The sequence below is a fragment of the Amphiura filiformis genome, chromosome 20, assembly GCF_039555335.1.
Source record: "Amphiura filiformis chromosome 20, Afil_fr2py, whole genome shotgun sequence".
NCBI classification, from domain to species: Eukaryota; Metazoa; Echinodermata; class Ophiuroidea; order Amphilepidida; family Amphiuridae; genus Amphiura; species Amphiura filiformis.
In genome coordinates, this window is record NC_092647.1 from 31,275,160 (window position 1) to 31,295,166 (window position 20,007).

The following is a 20,007-nucleotide window of genomic DNA, read 5'->3' on the forward strand; positions in this document are numbered from 1 at the left end:
CAGAGGTTGCAAATTTCACCCCTTATTGGCGTAAGATATTAAAAATGTCCCCAAATGGCGTAAGACACTAATGGCGTAATGACAATTTTCTCACTTAATATGAGTCAGGGTTGTTAGGTTAAAACCGCCCCGGTTTTAACCGCCCGGTTAAAACCGGTTTAAACCTGGTTTAAACCGGGCAGTTTTGACCACTAAAAACTGGTCAAAAATGGTCAAAACCTATTCTGGTATTTTAAAGTCACTAATTCAAGACAAATAACTTCCTAATACATTGTACAACCCAAGCTCATAAATATGTGAACAGAAAGGAACATTTAGTGATTACATAATTTGAGTTAATAGCATTCTGAATATGCTAGGCTGAAGTGACTGTGACACTAGGCCTATATGACTACCGGTACATCATGATGTATACAGTAGGCCTGTAATGTAAAACTACATTTTAACATTTAGTTTATTTAATTACTGCTAGCCAGCTAGCAAGAAAGTAGAAAATTTGCCTATAAATTGTTCTTGTTTACCATTGTTTTTAGGATGTCAACTTCCAAGATAACCTATGGCCGCGTGTCTTAAGTTGGGAACCTTTTGCGTGGCACCGACAAAATTCAAGAAATTTACGCCTTTTTGATTCAAACATTTGCTTCGCAAGAACTAAACATCTCACCCTATTAAAAGTATACATATTTTTGAAGCTTTTGCTCCAAGGAATTCAAAATGACATTATTTTCTTGATAGGGGTAAGGGTTAAGAAGTTACAAGTACAAATATCGGTGATTTTTCCATAAAAAGTGTATGACTCAAAAATTTGGTCCACTGATGAGATACATCCTAGAGTAAAATCTATGCCAGAATTGGATTATTCAAGGCAAGAGCATTCTAAATATGTATAGTTTTACAGGTATCCCTATAAAGGTAATCGTGATACATGAGGATGAAAATTACCTTCATAAAATTTGCTGTAAATATCGTCACATTGTTATTTGTGTAGGAAAATCATGTCCAGAGTGCTTTCTGGTTATACACACATGCTCTCTAAACATCAAAAATACATGTTATATAACTATGAGCCTGTCTGACATGCTTTAATCCTCAGTTTTTACCCATCTTGTTTATTCTACTATCCTGAATCAAAGCGCAGTCACGATAATGAACACAAAATGTCTTCATGGTCTGCATTTTGAAGAACACACTAATTTGTTTTTTTCTTGCTCTGTGAAAGGTCAATACAATACCAACATAATATTGTACACTATTTTGCTTTGGTACAATGGCTGGTCTTTCATCTACTTTCAAACACCCTTCTCTTGTAGTCACTTGATAATTATGAGTGAAATTCCAAAGCCGTGGAGTTGCTGCTTCCTGGCTTGATCTGCAATCGACATTTTTAATGTATGATTGTAGTCAGAATGAACAAAAGCTACTTCATTGACTGTAATAATGCCTTCTGATGCAACTTTTAAACAAGTGGTAATCATATGAATCACTTGATGGTTTAATGGCAATTACTGATCCTTGGCAATAATGTTTGCCATTTCTTCAGTTTCAATGACACTTTTTTGTTGGTGCTTTAGATGTAGAAGACTTTTGATCTTTGCTGGTGTCTGATTAGAACTGCAAACCTTACAAGCATGAAAATCAGTTTATAAACATGCCATACAATAACATGACAGCTCTCTGACATTCAGTTTTCCATCACAGTTAACAAATGCTACAGAGCGGAGCTTCTGAGTGTTTGGAACTGTTATGGGCCATTACTTTTAGTTCTTGACACTGTGTCAACTCTGTTCTTGACTTAGATTATGATAATTAAATTATCAGTTACATTTTAAAACAATGTTGCATTTTATTTTTAATATTATTAATTGCTTAACAATAACAGCATAAATGAGAGGGAGTATAATGTTTGACCTGTAGGACAATATGGTTTTTCATAGTTCATGAATACAATTTCTAATGATCAGACTCGTTTTTGATGGCAAAATTATTTTAGCCTTTGCTAATTAACAACTCGTTAAGTGTCATTAATCTAATAATTTCTAGAACATTACAGGCCAACAATTTATTTAATTCTTTATTAATTACTTGCTTCTAAAATACAGCATTAATGAGGGTGGATATTTGACTTCTATCACAGTGGTTCAAACTCCCAACACAATTTCTAAATGTCAGAGCTTTTGTCGCATCATCGTTTTACTCTTAATTAGCAGCTCGTTAAGTGTCATTAATCTGTATAATTAAAGTAAAATTCATAAAATAATACAGCAGAACTACTAATAAGTCCATTCAAATACATATATTAACCACACAATATTAAATTACTAAAAATTTCAAGTGGATCATAGTTGGTACCTATAAAAATTCATTTTTCCCATAGAGATTACATTGTACCGTGTCCGAAGATCCGTGTCCGTGATCCTCCCACTTTGCACTTCGTTAACTTATTGGTCCGTAAAATTAATTAGCAATGTTGTATTACTTATCTTTTGGTATCATGTTCAAGCAGAATAAATTAGCTTTCAAATGAATGTAAACTTCAAGGATTATGATGCTGTCTTCATAGTTTAATTAAAGAGAAAAGTTGAAATTTTCAGTAAAAGTGTCACACCTCCCACTTTTCCAGGGTCCCAAGTCAAGACACACGGCCCTATACAAAATAAACTTTGCATTTTTCTTCTTTTTATTAAATTGGACTTAATTAATAATTAGAATAATTTTTTGAGGATCCATGGTATGATTTGGTAACATAAATAATTAAAAATAGTCCCAAACAAAAATGTTTGGTAGACTCATAACCGGTGCGATCTTACCTTTCCGATGTTGATTAAGATACTTCTTGCATCGATCGAGATGCGGAAAAACCAATAGTCATTTTGTCCCACATAAATGAATAAATAACAAAAACCCCGATCCCCGGTGGACTCACCCAAAAGGTGACGTCACACCATATGATCGCCCTTATCCGACTTGGGATCCCCTACCGGACCAAACTTGTAGGGGTGGCGGGTCCGGGATAATCAACATCGGAAAGGTAAGATCGCACCGGTTATGAGTCTACCAAACATTTTTGTTTGGGACTAGACTCAGTACACCGGTCGATCTTACCGTTTCCGATGTTGATTAAGATACTTCTTGCATCAACATCTGAAAGATCGATCTAGCAAGTAACCGACGGATGGAGGTACAAGATTGGTCAGCATCAGATCAGGGATCGGGAGCGGGTAACGATGGTTTTCGCGAGGTCAGAAAATATTTTCCCCAACGGTCGGGAAACAAAAAAGACCACGCGATCACAGACATAAACCTCCTTACTTAATAAGTTTGGTGGTTAAGAATAGCGACACTGGTTCTTACCATGCTGAGTATTCTGTATAGTCTGAAAACCTGGTACCCGTACACCACCGTATTATGATCGCCCGAACAATGTCCCGGTAAACCTCCCGCCCGTCTCTGATTACTAACGTAAACGGAAGTATCGTAGAGAAGGGCGAAGGTGGCTTCCGGGACACCGCCTGCTAGATCTCCTCAAGGGACAACCGAACGGTATACCCAAGATGATGAGATAGCTCGTGTCGAGTGGGTCGTGGGGACGCGAAACCTTCGCGATCCCCGGACCCCACCAACACCTGGACCAGCCATTGCGACAGCGGCTGGACCGAAAGGCTCTGTAAGGGTGATGAATGCGGTCGTGAGTCCCTCGCAAGGCTTGTGTTCGGAAGAAATAGTGCTGCAGCGCCTTATCGGACACCCCAGCCTATCTTTGGCTTCAGCCGAACCTTGCCCAACCCTGGGGATTGGAGAGGGACGAATGTCGGTATGCACCGCGCCCGTTCATAGTCACGAGAACAGAGCGCCGAAACAGTGTCGCTCCAGTGTTTGTGAACACGGAAGCTAACCTCGAGACCGTGTGCAACTCAGCACCGCCGTCCCGAAGCCAACGCCAAACCGAAAGCCATCTTGAGAGTTACGTATTTAAGCGTCGCTTTTGGACGGAAGGTCAAAAGGGTGACCCTTAAAGTAATCTAAGACTGTGTTGGTCTCCCTGGTCGCCGTCTCATTCCAATAAGAAGACACTCGTTGAACATACCGGCGAGGCGTAGACTAATAAGGTAACCATCGGCTATGATAGTCGACCCGCCTCGAAACCTCGGTGAATGGAGAGGACAGCTGACTTATAGCTGGCCCCAGTGGCCCGCTGAAGTCTTGCTTGGAACTTTTCTGTCAGAAACTCCGGAACTAGCAGCACAGAGGCTCTAGCGGGAGAGCTACTTGTCTCATTGCACCAAGCGTAGTATGGAGCCAGACTCTGGCTATATCGCACGGAGGGTAGACTTCCGTCTAGCCCCGGCGATGAGAAAAACAGCTTCTGATGAAAAGTATCCCTCCGCTGCGTGTTCCTGGTAAGGGCCATGCAGCTAACTGCAGGTGCTCTAGTGATAGACTGGTACCTCCGCTCCGGCATCCGGAGTAGATCTGGTACTCGGGGAGTGCCAGCGGCCTTGCCGCTAGCAGAATGACAATGCAGTCTTCCCACCCGATCTTGGCCACCACCCTCATGAGTAGTGAGATCGGAGGGACTGCATAAGCTGTCATCCCTCCCCAGTCTATGGACAGAGCGCCCACGGTGAATGCTTGGGGGTCCGTGACCCTTGAGCAGTACACCGGCAGTGGATGATTGCGATGAGATGCGACCAGATCTTTCGAGGGGTGGTACATCCCCTTGAAGATCGTCTGAGCGACCTGCGGAGCAAGGGACCATTCTGCTGGTCCCGACACCCTTCCTCGTGACAGATTGTGCGCGAGGATGCTGGTGACGCCCGCGATGTGTATCGCTCTCATCGTAATCTGCCTGAACTTGCACCACCCTATCAGGTGTCGTGCATGCAGGCTCAATCGTGGTGGCCCGGAGTCCCCTTGTCTGTTGGGGTAGGCTACCACGGTTGTGTTATCCGTCAGGACAACGGTATGTGATTCCACGATCACCTCCTCGTAGCGAGGGAGGTTGATGTGAAACTCTGTCTCTATGGCCCCATAGGCCCGAGACGGAGTCTCCGTGGATGTGGACCCCCAGCCCCGCTTTTGACGCTATGGTCGCGTCACTACGTGACATACCGGGGTGCAGGAAACCTGACACCCTGGGTCAAATTGGGCTGATGGGTCCACCACCAGAGTTCCTCTCGCGCGATCTCCGACAACGGAACCGCGAGGGATATTGGTGACGACTGGGCCTGCAAGCAGGCTAGAAGGTGTAGTTGGGTAAGCCTAACGTAGAAACGGCAGTACAGTACGAGGTCTACCATACTGGCCATTAGGCCTACCACCTTCATCCATGCCACAGCGGGTTTTGCCCGAGACTCGGCCAAGAGTCAGGCACACCGCACCATGTTCGTCACCCGCTCGGGTGAGAGCACCGCGAACCCCTCCGTGAGGGTGATCTGGGCCCCTACAAATAGTGGTGACTGCGTCGGGACCACGCTGGACTTTTTGAGCTGATCAAAAATCCAGGGTCCCGCACCTCACGGACTATCAACCCCATGAGACCCGTAGTCTTCAGTGGAGTGCGTCCGTATATGAGCCAAACGTCCAGGTAGCAACTGATGTTGACACCCCTGTGCTTCAGGGACGCTGCCACCGCTCTGACCAAGAGTGTTAAGCACCCTGGGAGAGATGGACAGGCCGGATGGCCGGTATCAAAACTGGTAATTTTGATCCTGTACCTAGAAGCGCAGATGCCTCCGATCTTGAGAGGCGATTGGCATATGCAGATAGGCGTCCGAGAGATCTAGCGATGCTGTTCCCATGCCCCTGATGGAGCAGGCTAGCACCGAGGCGAGAGTCCCCATTCTGAACCTCTGGGCCTGAAGAACGTGTTCAACAGCCTGCGGTTCCGGATGGGGCTCCGTCGCCGGTCTTCCTTGGAGCCAATGGCTCCAAGATCACCCGTAGAACGGGGGGTAGACCGGGACAATCGCCCGCTTCGTGAGAAGCTGTGTGATCCCTGTCAGTAGTGCCCGACGCTGGGGGCCGTCTGACTGCACTACTGTGGACCTCTGAAATGTGCAGATGAATGTGGGGAGACTGGGTAGCCAGTCTGTAACCCCCACTCACCACTGACCATACCCAGGCGCTCAAAGAGATGGTTTCCCACCTCTGGGTGAAAGCCATAAGCGGTCGAATCCACTGGGAGATCCCCTGTGGAAAAACCGCTGAGCCCCCAGGAATGCTCTGCCTAGCTTCCCTTGGAAGAGCGCTTGCTCTTCTTCGGGCTTGCCAGCTGTTCCTGTGCTACCCTTGCGCCTCCCAGAAATGGGTGCTGCAGAGGTAGTGGGCTCGGGTACTGTTGGTGGTGCACGGCCTGCTGAAGTCGGAGCTCCTACCCATGGTAAGGGCAGTTTCCGACCTCTTCAGAGTGCTCCCGTTGGTAGCTTCTTTGCACGGTCCTCCACCGTAGCGCAGAAGCATCCAAAGAGAAAAAGGACCCTGCCTTTCCATCGCGTTGAGCGATTGGAGTGGCAGGCCCCTCCCTCCGGCGCTGAGTGGACACCCTATGGGCTAGGCCCATGGAGCTCTCGTTGAGGCTAGCTGTTAGCACCGCTAATAGGCTCACCTCGCTGGAAGAGCTCAGATGTTGTCTGAGCGTGATACGCTGGACGACATCTGGGTCCCTCTCGGATCCCCCCAGGTAGGTCCCGTGGTCCTCCCGCGTTACACGCAGAGGAAGCGTGCAAGCACGCGGCGTCATAGCTCTACTGAGCTCGACAGCCCCACGATATCTACCCGTGAGGTTTGCCGGGAATGAGAGTGTAGGCGTCCCCTGTGAGGAAGCAGCAGCTGAGCATCCTACTGAAAGGATCCCCTGGTCCTCCTCCATGGACTCCCCCTTAGGGGGTGTCCGGAGGAAGATCAGTGCTGTTGCTCCCCTCGCGGGGCAGCGGGGAAGGAGACTGTAGTGATGTCACTACCGGACTCAGCTTCGACTCCTTTCCCTCGCCCACAGTATCCGTATCATGCTCTGGCGATGATGGCGGTAACTGAGGACGGGCATCTGAAAGCGGGTAAGAAGGCATAACCACTGTGTGGCTCGCCGACTACCTGCCAGCAGAAGAGGGAGTACTCCCGCAAGACCCTGAGGTATCCGCCATGGCACCACTGGGTCCGCTTGCTCTCGCAGCCGTCGTCCTAGCGCTTAGCAGCACGGGCCTACCCTGATCAAGATCTGGGTTAGCCCCATGCCGGCTGGCCTGGTCAACAGCTGATGTTGGTACTGCGTGGCCATCGCTGGCGACACTTGCCACGGTGCTAGGCCGTGGAAGAAACACCCTGCGGCGGGTACCACGGGGCATACCCCGCCGGCAGCTGACCCTGAAAGGATCCGCCACCAGGGTAACCCCATGGTACTGCAGTACCAGCACCGCCTCCCCCCCTTGTTGCCACAGAGACTGTGGCGACTAAGGCGGGTGCTGCGGTACCGGTGCGGGATCAGCGTGGGTACCCGTGAGGGGTCCCAACTGTGGACCGCTGTACCCTCGCCACACTGCGTTCCCTGTTTTGGGGATCAAGCTGTGTGCTGGCGTGGTACCGGCGCTGTACTAGCGTAGGTGCCCGTGAGGGCTCCGGCTGTGTACCACTGTACCCATGCCTCACTGCGTTCCCCGCAAGGGGATCAAGCCCGATGTGTATGGGTACCCGCTATACCGGCTGTCCCTTGGCTAGAGGGAGCTTGCCTAGTACCACGGGTAGCTGAGCGTGCAGATACCCCGATCAATCACCTCGCCACCTGAATAGGCAGCGTCAATCAATGGAGCTATGCCCTGTTGATTTGACAGTGATCGATCAAGAGAGGGTAATTGACCCATTGACGGTAATGGATCACCCACGCTCCGCTGGCTCTCGAGGACATAAGTGGGTTGTTGATCAGCTAGGCTGTTCAAGCTACTTACTGTACCCTCTAGAGCTCGCCCAAGGTCGCTGTGTGTGGCGGACCACTCACGGCAGCTATGGGCGGGTGCATAGCGGCTACCACTGAAGTCAAGCCGTAGCTCGTCTTTGTAGCTGCCACCGAATGCACCTGGGTCGCTGTCCCGTGAGAGACTGCGAGCCCAACCCCTGAATAATCGCCAGCCAGTCCCTGTGGACAGCCAGCAGTTATTCTAGGGCCCAGGGTATCACTCGGCGGTCCCGCCATGGAGCGCTGCCGTGTGACACCCCAGTTGGTTCTGCTAAGACTACACCCACAGCGTTAGCAGCGGTATCGTCTCTGCTGAACCCATGCATGCTAGGGTTCAACCCAGGCAAGCCCGGGGTACCCTTGCATGCTGCCCGTCGCTGGCTACTACTGTGGCTGTTTGAGCCTGTAGATATGCCTGCAACAGACGGGTGTCCTCCTGCTAAAAACCCGTGAGGATTTTCGCTAGAGGACTGGTATCCTCCTGCTACAAACCCGCTAGGGTTTTCGCTGGTGGTTAGCGCTCTGCTGCCTGCTACTTTGCTCCGACGTATAGTCAGTGCTTTCGCTGGCTGCTGAGCCTTTGACGCCGCTTAGCAGTCCCGAAGGAACCGCCTGCTTGTCCGGGGACCGGAGCCCCTTAAGCAGACCTGCCATGACCCATAGGGGCTGTCACAGCAGAATCTACCGTATCGACTGGTATCCTCCTGCTGCAAAACCCGCTAGGGTTTTCGCTGGTGGTTACCGCTCTGCTGCCTGCTACTTTGCTCCGACGTATAGTCAGTGCTTTCGCTGGCTGCTGAGCCTTTGGACGGCGCTTAGCAGTCTCAAGGAACCGCTGCTTGTCCGGGGACCGGAGCCCCTTAAGCAGACCTGCCATGACCCATAGGGGCTGTCACAGCAGAATCCACCGTCTCGACCTTACCAGTGCCCTTGGTAGATTTCGTCTTCGTCGTATGGCGATGACGGAGCCTATCCAAATCGTCAAGCTGGAACTCGGAGAGTCCTAAGCAAAAGAAAGACATCTAGAAGATCGTGAGCACTCCTGTGGGTGAAACAGAGCGGGTGTGGGTCCCGCTCCGTCACCAGGGAAGGGCAAGCCCGACAGGGCCGAGGCGTAAGCGAGGAGAAAAGGGAGGGGGCACTACCCCCCCAACACGCCGACTCAAGCCCAGTAAGCAAACCTGAGCACGGAGGCTGGTCGCTAACGTTAGTGGTAAAGTAAGGACTGGCTAACTTTATTACTAAAATGTCAGACGGGTCCCTACCAATCCCCACCGTATGAATATCTGATTAACTCGTCTTTATTGGACGGTAATGAAGACATAACGATAGAGTAATCACCCTAACATAGCAACAATAACCTACCGTACATGAAATACAATGTGTATGTACAAACATCTATTGTAACTTACAGGCTGCAATGGTTGTTTTACGTGGGAAACAAAATGAATGGCGCCAACGAGCGGCCATTTTGAATTGCTCGTGTGTCCCGTGATACAAACGGAGGCACGATATGTAGCTAAGTTTTGGATCGCTTTTTTGTCACTTTTTCGCCAGAAAATGCCGTCAAAACTATCCTCAGCCGAACAATACCGGTTTGGTTTTACCTAAGGTGTGAAACTACAACCGTATATCTCGCCTTTGGTCGAGAAATTGATACACAGTGCTATGAACAATCGATAGGCACGTCTGTGTCAGTCGGAGACCAAGGAGGATAAGGGCGATCATATGGTGTGACGTCACCTTTTGGGTGAGTCCACCGGGGATCGGGGTTTTGTTATTTATTCATTTATGTGGGACAAAATGACTATTGGTTTTTTCCGCATCTCGGGATCGATGCAAGAAGTATCTTAATCAACATCGGAAACGGTAAGATCGACCGGTGTACTGAGTCGTAATATTAATTAAGTCAGCAGTATAGTATAAGATATGCTTTAAATCTAAAATACCCAAATGAAATGGAATTTGGTATTATTATAAAAATTGTTGACCCGTATAGTGTGTGCAGACTGTAGAACAGCTATAGTTTATGAGATTATGAGATCTCAAGCAAAGTGTTCCCTTTGTTAATTTGGTTAATTTGACTTATCAAAACCCAATTAGCATTGAAGTCATTAACAAAACTATGTAATTGCAAGAAGTTTCTTTTCCATCACAGTCACAGCATTTATGTCTTATGTGGAATCGTGCTTCTTAGTATTGACCAGTTTTGACCGGTTTAAACCAGGTTTTGACCGGTTTTAACCTGGTTTTAACCGCTTTGTGGACAAAACAGGTTTTGACCGCCTAACTTAACAACCCTGATATGAGTACGCCTACTAATAAAGAGAATAAACTGGAATCGTACATATTCATTTTCTTTGTTTTGGTTTATTGAGTATGCCAACTATCTCCAGAACCATCTCTGCAAATAAGTGACCCCTAACTGCGAAGATTACGCTTAAATGGTACCCCTTTTTCTTAAAGATGGCCTCTACCCCAGCAGGTCAAAATTCAACCCTTTTTCAGCGTTTTTTGTGACAAGCATGCGTACCAAATAATATCCCAAGTGAAACCCCGGGGGAAGGGTTTAACAATTTTGACCTACTTCCAGTTTTGTTACATACAGAGCAGGACGGGTCAGCTATGAAACAAAACTACTCCCTATTCCAGAAAAATGCAGCTCTAATTTTTTGGAATTAAAAAATATTATCTTGTTTTGCCAACTGAAACATGGCTAAATCCTAATCCTTTAGTTACTTCTAACTTGCAATAAAAGTCAAATTTTACTATTTGGTCAATTTTTGGAAATAAGGGCCAAAAACATTTCAAGTTGTGCATTCTTATTTTTGGAAAATACACATTTTCATAACCAGTTATAAAAAATAACACAAAATATTCAAATTATTAGCAAACTCTTTATACTCAAGATTTGAATGCTTTGTGCCAAGTATTGAAAACATGCAAAAATGCATGTTTTTGGGCCATTTTCCCTAAAATTGGCCAAATATTCAAATTTAATTTTTATTCGCAGTTTGAACTAAAGGATTAAGATTCCATTTGGCAAAACAGGGTAATATTCTGTTAATTCCCCCAAGCATTTTCTGGAATAGGGAGTAGTTATATATGTTTATAGACTTCATCAATCTGTCTTACGGTGCTTTGCTTTTGGCCTAATTCAGCCAGTGATATCAACATGTCTATGCTGAGTCTTCAAATTCCCATTTGTTTATGTCAGCACCTTGGATGAATGCTCCTATATGATTTGAAGCCGCGACAATGAATTTTCCACTGATATTACCGACTACACTTTGTAAAAAGCACTATTAGGCCAAAAATAAATAAATTGTTTGCTTCTCCACAGATCACTTTTAGAAGGTGGGTCGGTCGGTCGTTTTTTTTCTTGTTTTTTTCCCCAAGTAACAAAAGCATAATTTGAAGTACTTGTTTGTATGTAAAACACTCACCATGCTCACTGACCACGGAATTTCCACCAAAGACAAATTAAAGGTAAACCCTTACATGTCTAGCAGACTTAAAATACTGCATTTCTAAATTCAACAATGTTTTACATTTTAGATGCTAATTTGTAGATGCTAATAGGATGATATACGAAATATCGGAACCCTCAGGCAGGTGCGAATGGACAGAGGAGACATGCAGGAAATGGTATTTTACAACATTTCTATTATCTTCAATTTTCAGACCAAAAGTTCATGACTTTTGGGGAAAATCGTAAAAAAAACCTTTTTTTTCAAACAAAAAGTTCTACGGTCGGGACTGCAGAGATGGATGAGGAGAAGCAAACAACTTTTTTTTTGGCCTTACCCATTGTTACTTACTTCAGTAGGAGCAAAGGTGAGGTACTCTTTAACCATTTCTATCAAGAAATCCGGGTTCATTTGTGTGAAATATTGCGAGCCGAGTGGTAACCCCTTCAATTCTGCGAAGTGAGTCTGACTTGCCTCATTCAATAAAGCAACAGTCTCCTCTGATGATTTGCCTTTCTTACGGGATAGTACGGCACGTAGGTATAAAATGTCCTGAAAGAAAGAAATTACATCACATTATAAGTAGACAAAGACTTTTTTTTTCAACAATACAGGGTCAGAATCTTGTTTCACAGTGCAAGAATCAATCTTGATTCTTGCAGAATAAATTTGTGGGAATCATTTGATTCTCGCAAATCGACATCTGTGTAAACTACAAACGTTTGCAGGAAATTCTGACCCTGCAATAGCAAACATTCATTGATAAGGTGACAAAAAAAACCCCAACATTTTACGGGCCAAATAACACCGATTTTGCATTTTCGGCAAATTTGATTTTTTTATTTTGTAAATCATGTAAAATAAGCTGAGCTTTTGCTAAAATTGATTGATTTTGACCAAAATTCATAGCATATTTAAAATATGTTAAAATTTTGGCCAGATTTTTCAAGCTTTTGGTCTCACTTTACGGTCATTTTAGACTCCAGAAAAAAATCCCTACCGAACAACCCAATTTGAAAGTCTTAACAAATATAATAATAAATATCCTGAGCGACCCTATTTGAAAGACCCACCCACCTGTAATACGGGTTTGTATTTTTCTTCTACCAAGAGTGTTATTGTGTAACATCATATCAAGATGATGCCCATCAGACATGGTTTTAGTACACCAGAGCTTTGCCCATTTATAAAGCAAGTTCCATTGTTCCATGACCATGGTCTTGGCAAATATTTGTTTTACACTATTGTATTGACTATTGACCACTATAATTGAAGACCGAATTAAAAAGACTAGTTTGCGTATGACGTCCTGTCAATCAGACCAAAAATGCCATACTGCGCAGGTCAGCAACCAATCACGGCGCGCCTTTGTCATGACGTCAGACCCAAATTAGTCTTTTTAATTTGGTCTTTAATTATACCACCTGTTGTTATGCAATGGGCTATTCCAATTAAAATCCATACACCCCCTATGGATAATATGACATAATCTTGCACACAGGGAGTGTAAATTTCAAATGGGATTACCTAAATGAGTGACTCCATTTGAAATCTACCCTGATATGTGGGAGATTAAAGTCATGTCTTCCATAGGGGGTGTATGGATTTCAACTGGAATAGCCCATTTTGAAATATGTGACACGATCAAGGGAAATAAGTTGGATGTCGCTAATATTGATTTTGAGATATTGGCAAAGAAAGTGTTAAAATTCTTTTCTTTTATATTGTTTTCAGCGATCGATAAATTGACATAACTTTGTAACGAAAAGTCGTATCAACATGGGGTTTTCAGTTTCTGAAAGCTCTACATGTCCTTGTTAGAAACATATTTAAAACTCATTTTCGACCAGGGTCGACATGTCACTCATTCCCCGTGATCATGTTACATAAAGTCTGCACAAAAAGTAACTCAGCTGTTATAAATACGCCTATAGATTCAGAACTAATAATTGTTTTTACAATATTTCAACATAGAGAGAAGGATGATTTATTTACACGCATTTTGATACCCCATTCGTCAAATGTCGTTCAATATTAACAACACAGTAGTGCTTTTACAGAAAAATACCCGAATTTAAAAGTTGCAGTTTACAGCGATCAATGGTTATAATGCCAGCACTGTAACACGTAAAGATTTTTCTTTCAAAACACTGCTGTATTGTCAATATTGAACAAAATTGACAAATGGGGTATCAAAATGCGCAGTAAATAAATCATCCTTCTTTTATGTTGAAATATTGTGAAACAATTATTAGTTCTGGATCTATAGGCGTATTTATAACAGCTGAGTTACTTTTTGTGCAGACTTTATATGAACCAAGCCAGCGTATTACTTACGGGAGATTTCCCAATGGATTCTTGAATTTCAGAAAGAAATTCCAGTTGTTGTTCTGCATCCCCCAATTGACCTTCAATTAATTGACACTTGATAATACCTGCAAAGCAAACCAAAGATATCATTAGGATAAGATGGGGAATTGCACATAAGATGAAATCAGTAGCACACCTGCTGAAACCAGCTACTTGTCTTATTTTCTAGCATTTATTTAATTTGCCATTTAGTTAAAAATATATTAGTTATTAGGAATGTTTACAATGTGTAGTATAAAGGTTGCATGAATAAGTCAACTTGGTTGTAGCTGCTACTATCAGAGTAACAGAGTTAGTCTGGACTAATGCAATATAATGTCAACTATTTATTGCCTCTAAATTACATTTATTTATTATATTAATGTACTAACAGTTGACAAATATATGTGCCCGTTCTGACAAAACCAGGAACAAGTCGCATTTTTGACATTTCATGTTTTAAATAAAAATATAAGCACTAGACAATAAGTTTTAAAATTATATCAATATACTTTTCAAGATATGGATACTTTTGTAGATGATACCTTGATATTTTTGCCAAATTGCTATTCTGAGGAATGGGCTAATAAGTTTCCCGCCCAACACAGGATTGAATAGGGATTATCATAGTTCAACTGTTAATTATTGATTAAATAAGTAATTTCAAGGATTTGAAAGTCCACTTAGTCCCACAGTCAAATACCATGAAATTAAGAATCCCAAAATTTGATTTTTTTAAATAGGAATGTCATCTTTAAGGTGGTACTACACCCTTTGATTAATTTGTGACTATTTTTGCATTTTTCTCAAAAACTAATAACACACTGGTAACAAAAGTTATGTATATTATAGGGGGAAGGTATCCAGTTACTACACTGGAATTTCAGTGACTCAAGACAAGTAGTTATTGATTTATTGATCAAATAGTGGATTTCCCTCATTTTTGACTGTAACTCCACAACTGTTGTCTGTGCTGAAATACAATTTCCAGTCCAGTAGTTGTAGTCCTCTCCCCTATAATATGCATATCTTACTTGTCACCAATGCGCTATAATTTTTGAGAAAACTGCAAAAATTGGCACAAAATTGGCCAGGGGTGTAGTACCACCTTAAAGGCCTGTAACTAAAAAATATGCCTGGTGACTTGTTCCAGGTTTTGTTGGAGCTGGTCACATATCATGAGTGTTCTATTCCAGCAAATACATGTTTACTAAAAATGGAATATTTCTAGATGTAATTTTAAAAGCTTTTACTGAGCAAGATTTAAAAGCACAATGTGTATATTTATAAGTTACTTTATCTTTTAGTTTAAAAAGAAACATGACATCACAATGTGCTATTTATTAACCAAAAGTACCATTTCAACATAAGTTTTGTACCTGTGAGTGCAGCCACACTAGTCTCATCTAGCTTCATTGCATTCCGATAGCATTTCATGGCATCTCTGGGTCGATTCTGTAATAGTAGCTCATATCCTGCCTCTGTTGACAGCTCTGCATTACTAGAGTCAAGTGAAAGCGCCCTCTCTACTAAGGTGTAGGTTTGTTGGAGAACTTGCACAGAACGGCCACACTGTAATTTAATGGTACATATGGATTGGTACATATATTTGTTAAGGTTCTGACAAAGCAATGTTTTTAGTTAATGCCATATTTTCATTCCAAAACATTGAAAAATACAGTCAATGATAGTAGGCCTACTCTCTGCGGCAGCTGAAATTCTCCACCCAAAAGTTTTTTTATTGCCAAATAAACATGCGGTCGCCCTCCGGCAATCATGGCTAATAACAGCCTGTGGCATATAAACCACCTCTTCAATGAAACGCAATATATGATCCCATCAGTGGGATCAATGTAAATGATACCTCATCGGGACCTCAATAGCAGTGGAAGAGATTGATTTTAACACAATAAATCTTTACTGTATTTTATTTTCACATAACAAATAGCCTTACTTTTAATACATATATCAAACGTTTTAAAAAACACACTTTACGACAAAAATGTAACTAGACTTAGCTGTGGTCTAAGACCACGAACACAGCCGTGTTGTGACCTCTTAATGACCTTTGACCCCAAAATATATGAAACCCCCATAGGCATTGGCTAATGTCAATGTATGCGTGCACGTGGCATTATTTTGCCATGTTATTTGTGGCAGAAGGGCATTTTGAAAGTTTTTCGTCTCAGACCGGAAGTGGCCCTTAATGACCTTTGACCCCAAATCTGTGTACACCCCATAAACACTGGGTAATAACAATGCATGTGTGTAAGTGGCATCACTGTCCTGAGTAATTTGTGGGAGAAGATGCATTTTAAAGGTATTTCGTTTTATACCGGAAATGACCCCTTAATGACCTTTGACTCCAAATAAAAAATATCATATATACATTGGTTAAACACAATTCATGTGTGAACATACCATTACTCTCCTATGTTTTTCTTAGCTAATAATTTTTTTGAAGATATTTCAATTTATACCGAATTGGCCCCTTAATGACCTTTGACCCCAAATCTGTGTACACCCCATAGACACTGGGTAATAACAATGCATGTGTGCAAGTGGCATCTCTGTCCCACATAATTTGTGGAAGAAGATGCATTTTAAAGGTATTTCTTTTTATACCGGAAGTGACCCCTTAATGAGCTTTGACCCCAATTAAAAAAAAAATACCACATATACATTGGGTAACTGCAGATCATATGTGAACATACCGTTACTGCGCTATGTTTTACTTAGCTAATAAAAATTTGTGAAGGTTTTTCGTTTTATACCGGAAGTGACCCCTTAATGACATTTGACCCCAAATCTGTGTACACCATATAGACACTGGTTAATAACAATGCATGTGTGCAATTGGGGTCACTGTCCTACGGAATCTGTAGGAGAAGATGCATTTTAGTTGAAATCACGTGTTTGACCCCTATGACCCCTGCGTGACCTTTGACCCCACAAGTTTCATGTGACGTGTAGGGGCACGGTCAATGATCATTGTGACCAAGTTAGGTCAAAATCGATGTAAGCATGTGAGTGCTAGAGCAAATGAAATGGTTGACAGAAAGAAGAAAGAAAGAAAGAACCTGTAAGAAAAAAGACACAGCCGTGACTAACGTCACGGCTGTGTAAAAACACTTAAAAGATACTCACCACTCTACAGAAGGCCTGAGATAACTCACAATACAGCTGAGGGTTCTTGGGTTCAAATCGATCCATGATTTGGATGAGTTCTCCTAGCTTCACCGCTGCTTCGTCATAATTTCCTTCTCTGACCAAGAGATGTAGAATCTCCACTCTTATTGCTTCCAAACAGTGACTTTGCTGATTCATGGCCCTAAGTAGAATAAAATAATTGGAAATAAAATGAGAAGACTTCAAACATTGCAAACTTAAAAACAAAGTTGCTGTATGTGGGCCAAGTTTCAAACCAAATTGTACATGCTTGAATTGCAGAAACAGTTTTGACAGTGTAAGAATTGGGATTAGGATTAGGGGTTGGGTTGGTGTTTAGCATATAATTATAGTAGGGGTTTCTAAAAGAAATTCCTTTTAGAGTTTTAGATTATAAAAAGCTTTTCCTACAAAATTGTAGGGTTTCTAAAATATATTCTGATCTCTTTTTAAGTGTAGCATTCCTTATCCATAACCTTTTCAAATCTAAACTCAGATACAGTTTTTGACACTGAAATCTTACCTATGAGCTGTATCCAGAGTTTGTTCCCAGTCTTGTAATGCCAATTGAAGCCTCATCTTCTCCACTAAGGCAGGCATAAATCCTGGGTATGATACTACTGCATTATTGATCATATCAAGTCCACCGCTGTAGTTATGTCTCAACGCCATGTAACGGGCCTTGCCAAGCATCGCCTGAACGTAATACAAAACATATTAACATTCGTTCAATATTTCTACATTTCAGCGTTTGCTTTCTGAATACTAAGAGTGTTTTTCATCATTCACTGTATCCTTTCATTCAAAACTTAACATGAAGGTTTTAACTTTTAAACAGTTTTAACTTTTGAAGTCTTAGAAGAGGAAAACCTATATGCTTATCCTTTGCAGGGTGCAAAAAAAAATACGAAACACAATATTCAAAAGTGCACAAATTGCAAGCACAGCAGTCTGCTCTAGTTTCTTGTAGTGCATTGACCTTTTCGGTAAATCCCATAAGCCATTGCAAGTACACCCGATGTTGTCATTTGACATCATGCCGATCTGCGCCGATGCGCACATCATTTAACAAACATAGTTACTGCGCATTGTTCAAGCAAGATTGAATTCGGCTGATGTTGGTAGTGTTCCAACCTGGCAACGTTGTCATGTTGCTCATCTGTGTCCACACTTGTGCACTAGCTCCCTTAATGTTATTGCTCACGCTATTTTTGAGTTCGCTAACCCCGCCATACTAGCGATCCCCAAGGGCAACAGGCCTACTTTTCACTGACGAATATCATACACCGCTGATGATGGAGAATGGTTTCTCTGAAATACCGTAAAAACTTGATAGTTAGCATGTGCTTATTATTGAGCGCTTTTGAAAACATGAAATTGTACCAAACTGCGGCGCTTTACCAACTGAGCTAATGGGGTTGAGACACACATTTGTGGGTTTACTTATATAAATATCTGTATCGATGATTTGCTCAAAACCCATTACACTTTTATGGATGGGGCTCTTAATATTTGCATGTTTTAAAAATGCTCGATAGTAAGCACACTAACTATCGAGTTTTTACGGTATTCAGCTCACAAAGGGAGTGTTGTTGACCAGTTTTAAAACTACTTTTGATGACCATTATATCAAGCCTGGATCATTGTCTTAGAAAGTGGGCCACAAATGTAGAAAATCAAGTTACCTGTAGGTCTTTATTAGGACCACTCAATGCTTCTTCAAAGTATTTGCCAGATTTCTTGACGTAGGCATCTCGGCCACATGTCAGGTCTATCAAACCTCGCAGAACTTGACCCTGTGAAATAAAATAAAAGAGAAGTAAATACAGCACATAACGTCATCATTTGTGTCACCTGATGGCTGATGGAGCTTCTGTTGATCAGATTTTTAGCAGTACTGATCTTTATTGCCACTCACAGTGGCGTAGCTAGGGTTTGCAACACCCATCAGGGGCAAAGATACTGAATTTGTCCAGCTGACCTGCACCCATAATGACTTTTCCTGAACAAACTGCGCATAGAATGTATGAAAACTGACAAAAATTAAATTAAAAACAGGGAAATATGACACAACATCCAATGGGGGAGTAACACAATAGAGGCCTTGCATGTGACGTATCATCCCGTAAATATGGCAGACTACTCAAATGCATTCAACAAAAGCATGATTGCAATCTACCGTGACAGTTCGTCTCACACACATAACCCTGCACTCACGATCAAATAGGTTGATGACAACATTTGATTGAATGGACTGCACTCCGCCATAACTACGGTGAAGGACACCGGCTCAAATCCTTTGTTTGGAGCCAATCGATAATTTCATGCAGGGCCTCTATACATATAAACAGTTATAAAAGTTAAAACCTGACGTTTCGAAAAGACAAAACTTTTCTTTCTCAAAGGATAAAATAAGAGACCTGCTCTCAGTATAGTGGAGACCAGCTGTTGTGTCATATTTTCCCCGTTTTTAATTTTATCTATGCTAGTGTGACACTGTTGTATCCTTTTGGATCCATCCTTTGGTTCCCTGCTGGTCAGTTGGAACAGATTTTCCCTGTTTTTATATTTTGACAAAAATAAGTCATAATCAACTAAATCAAGGTGAATTTCAGTCTTCAATGAGCTCTCACAATGACTACAATGCACATGAAGCACGCAAATATTTTGAGTTTCACTGTTTGGACGAGCGCTAAATTAAACGGTGCCCAGGGCAAGTGCTCCAGCTATGTTATTGTGTATTCCATTTTACATGTATCCGCCCACACAGTGCATGGACATCGTCAAACAAGGATGAAAGCATGTTCCAATCTAGCAAACAAAAATAATGGAAAATATCCATTTAATGTAGATTAGCTACACAATCAGCTGGTCCATCACACTTGCATAGTCACCTACTAATACATCCAGTTTGCACAAAAAACCTGTATGCATGCATATTTGTATAGCTTATTACCTCTGGTGCTCCTTTAGACACTTTCAGCATTCTGTCCACATATTCTCTTGCTTTGTCATGTCTTCCTGTGTGCCACAAGAACAATGATGCAAAGTACAAAGCCTGCAATAAAACAATAC

The 20,007-nt window shown here is 42.7% G+C and overlaps 1 protein-coding gene across 4 annotated transcripts in view; it reads right to left on the reverse strand.

The window, feature by feature from the left end:
* The window catches only part of LOC140142508 (tetratricopeptide repeat protein 21B-like), a 57,025-nt gene that overhangs the window by 21,469 nt on the left and 15,549 nt on the right, over positions 1-20,007 (reverse strand). For all 4 annotated transcript variants that reach the window (XM_072164495.1, XM_072164498.1, XM_072164496.1 and 1 more), the window contains 7 exons: positions 19,889-19,990; positions 18,618-18,728; positions 17,456-17,628; positions 16,912-17,095; positions 15,144-15,336; positions 13,753-13,850; positions 11,767-11,967 (listed from right to left, as the gene is read on the reverse strand). In XM_072164495.1, the coding sequence (XP_072020596.1) occupies positions 11,767-11,967; positions 13,753-13,850; positions 15,144-15,336; positions 16,912-17,095; positions 17,456-17,628; positions 18,618-18,728; positions 19,889-19,990 (1,062 nt within the window). The remainder of the gene's footprint in view (positions 1-11,766; positions 11,968-13,752; positions 13,851-15,143; positions 15,337-16,911; positions 17,096-17,455; positions 17,629-18,617; positions 18,729-19,888; positions 19,991-20,007) is intronic.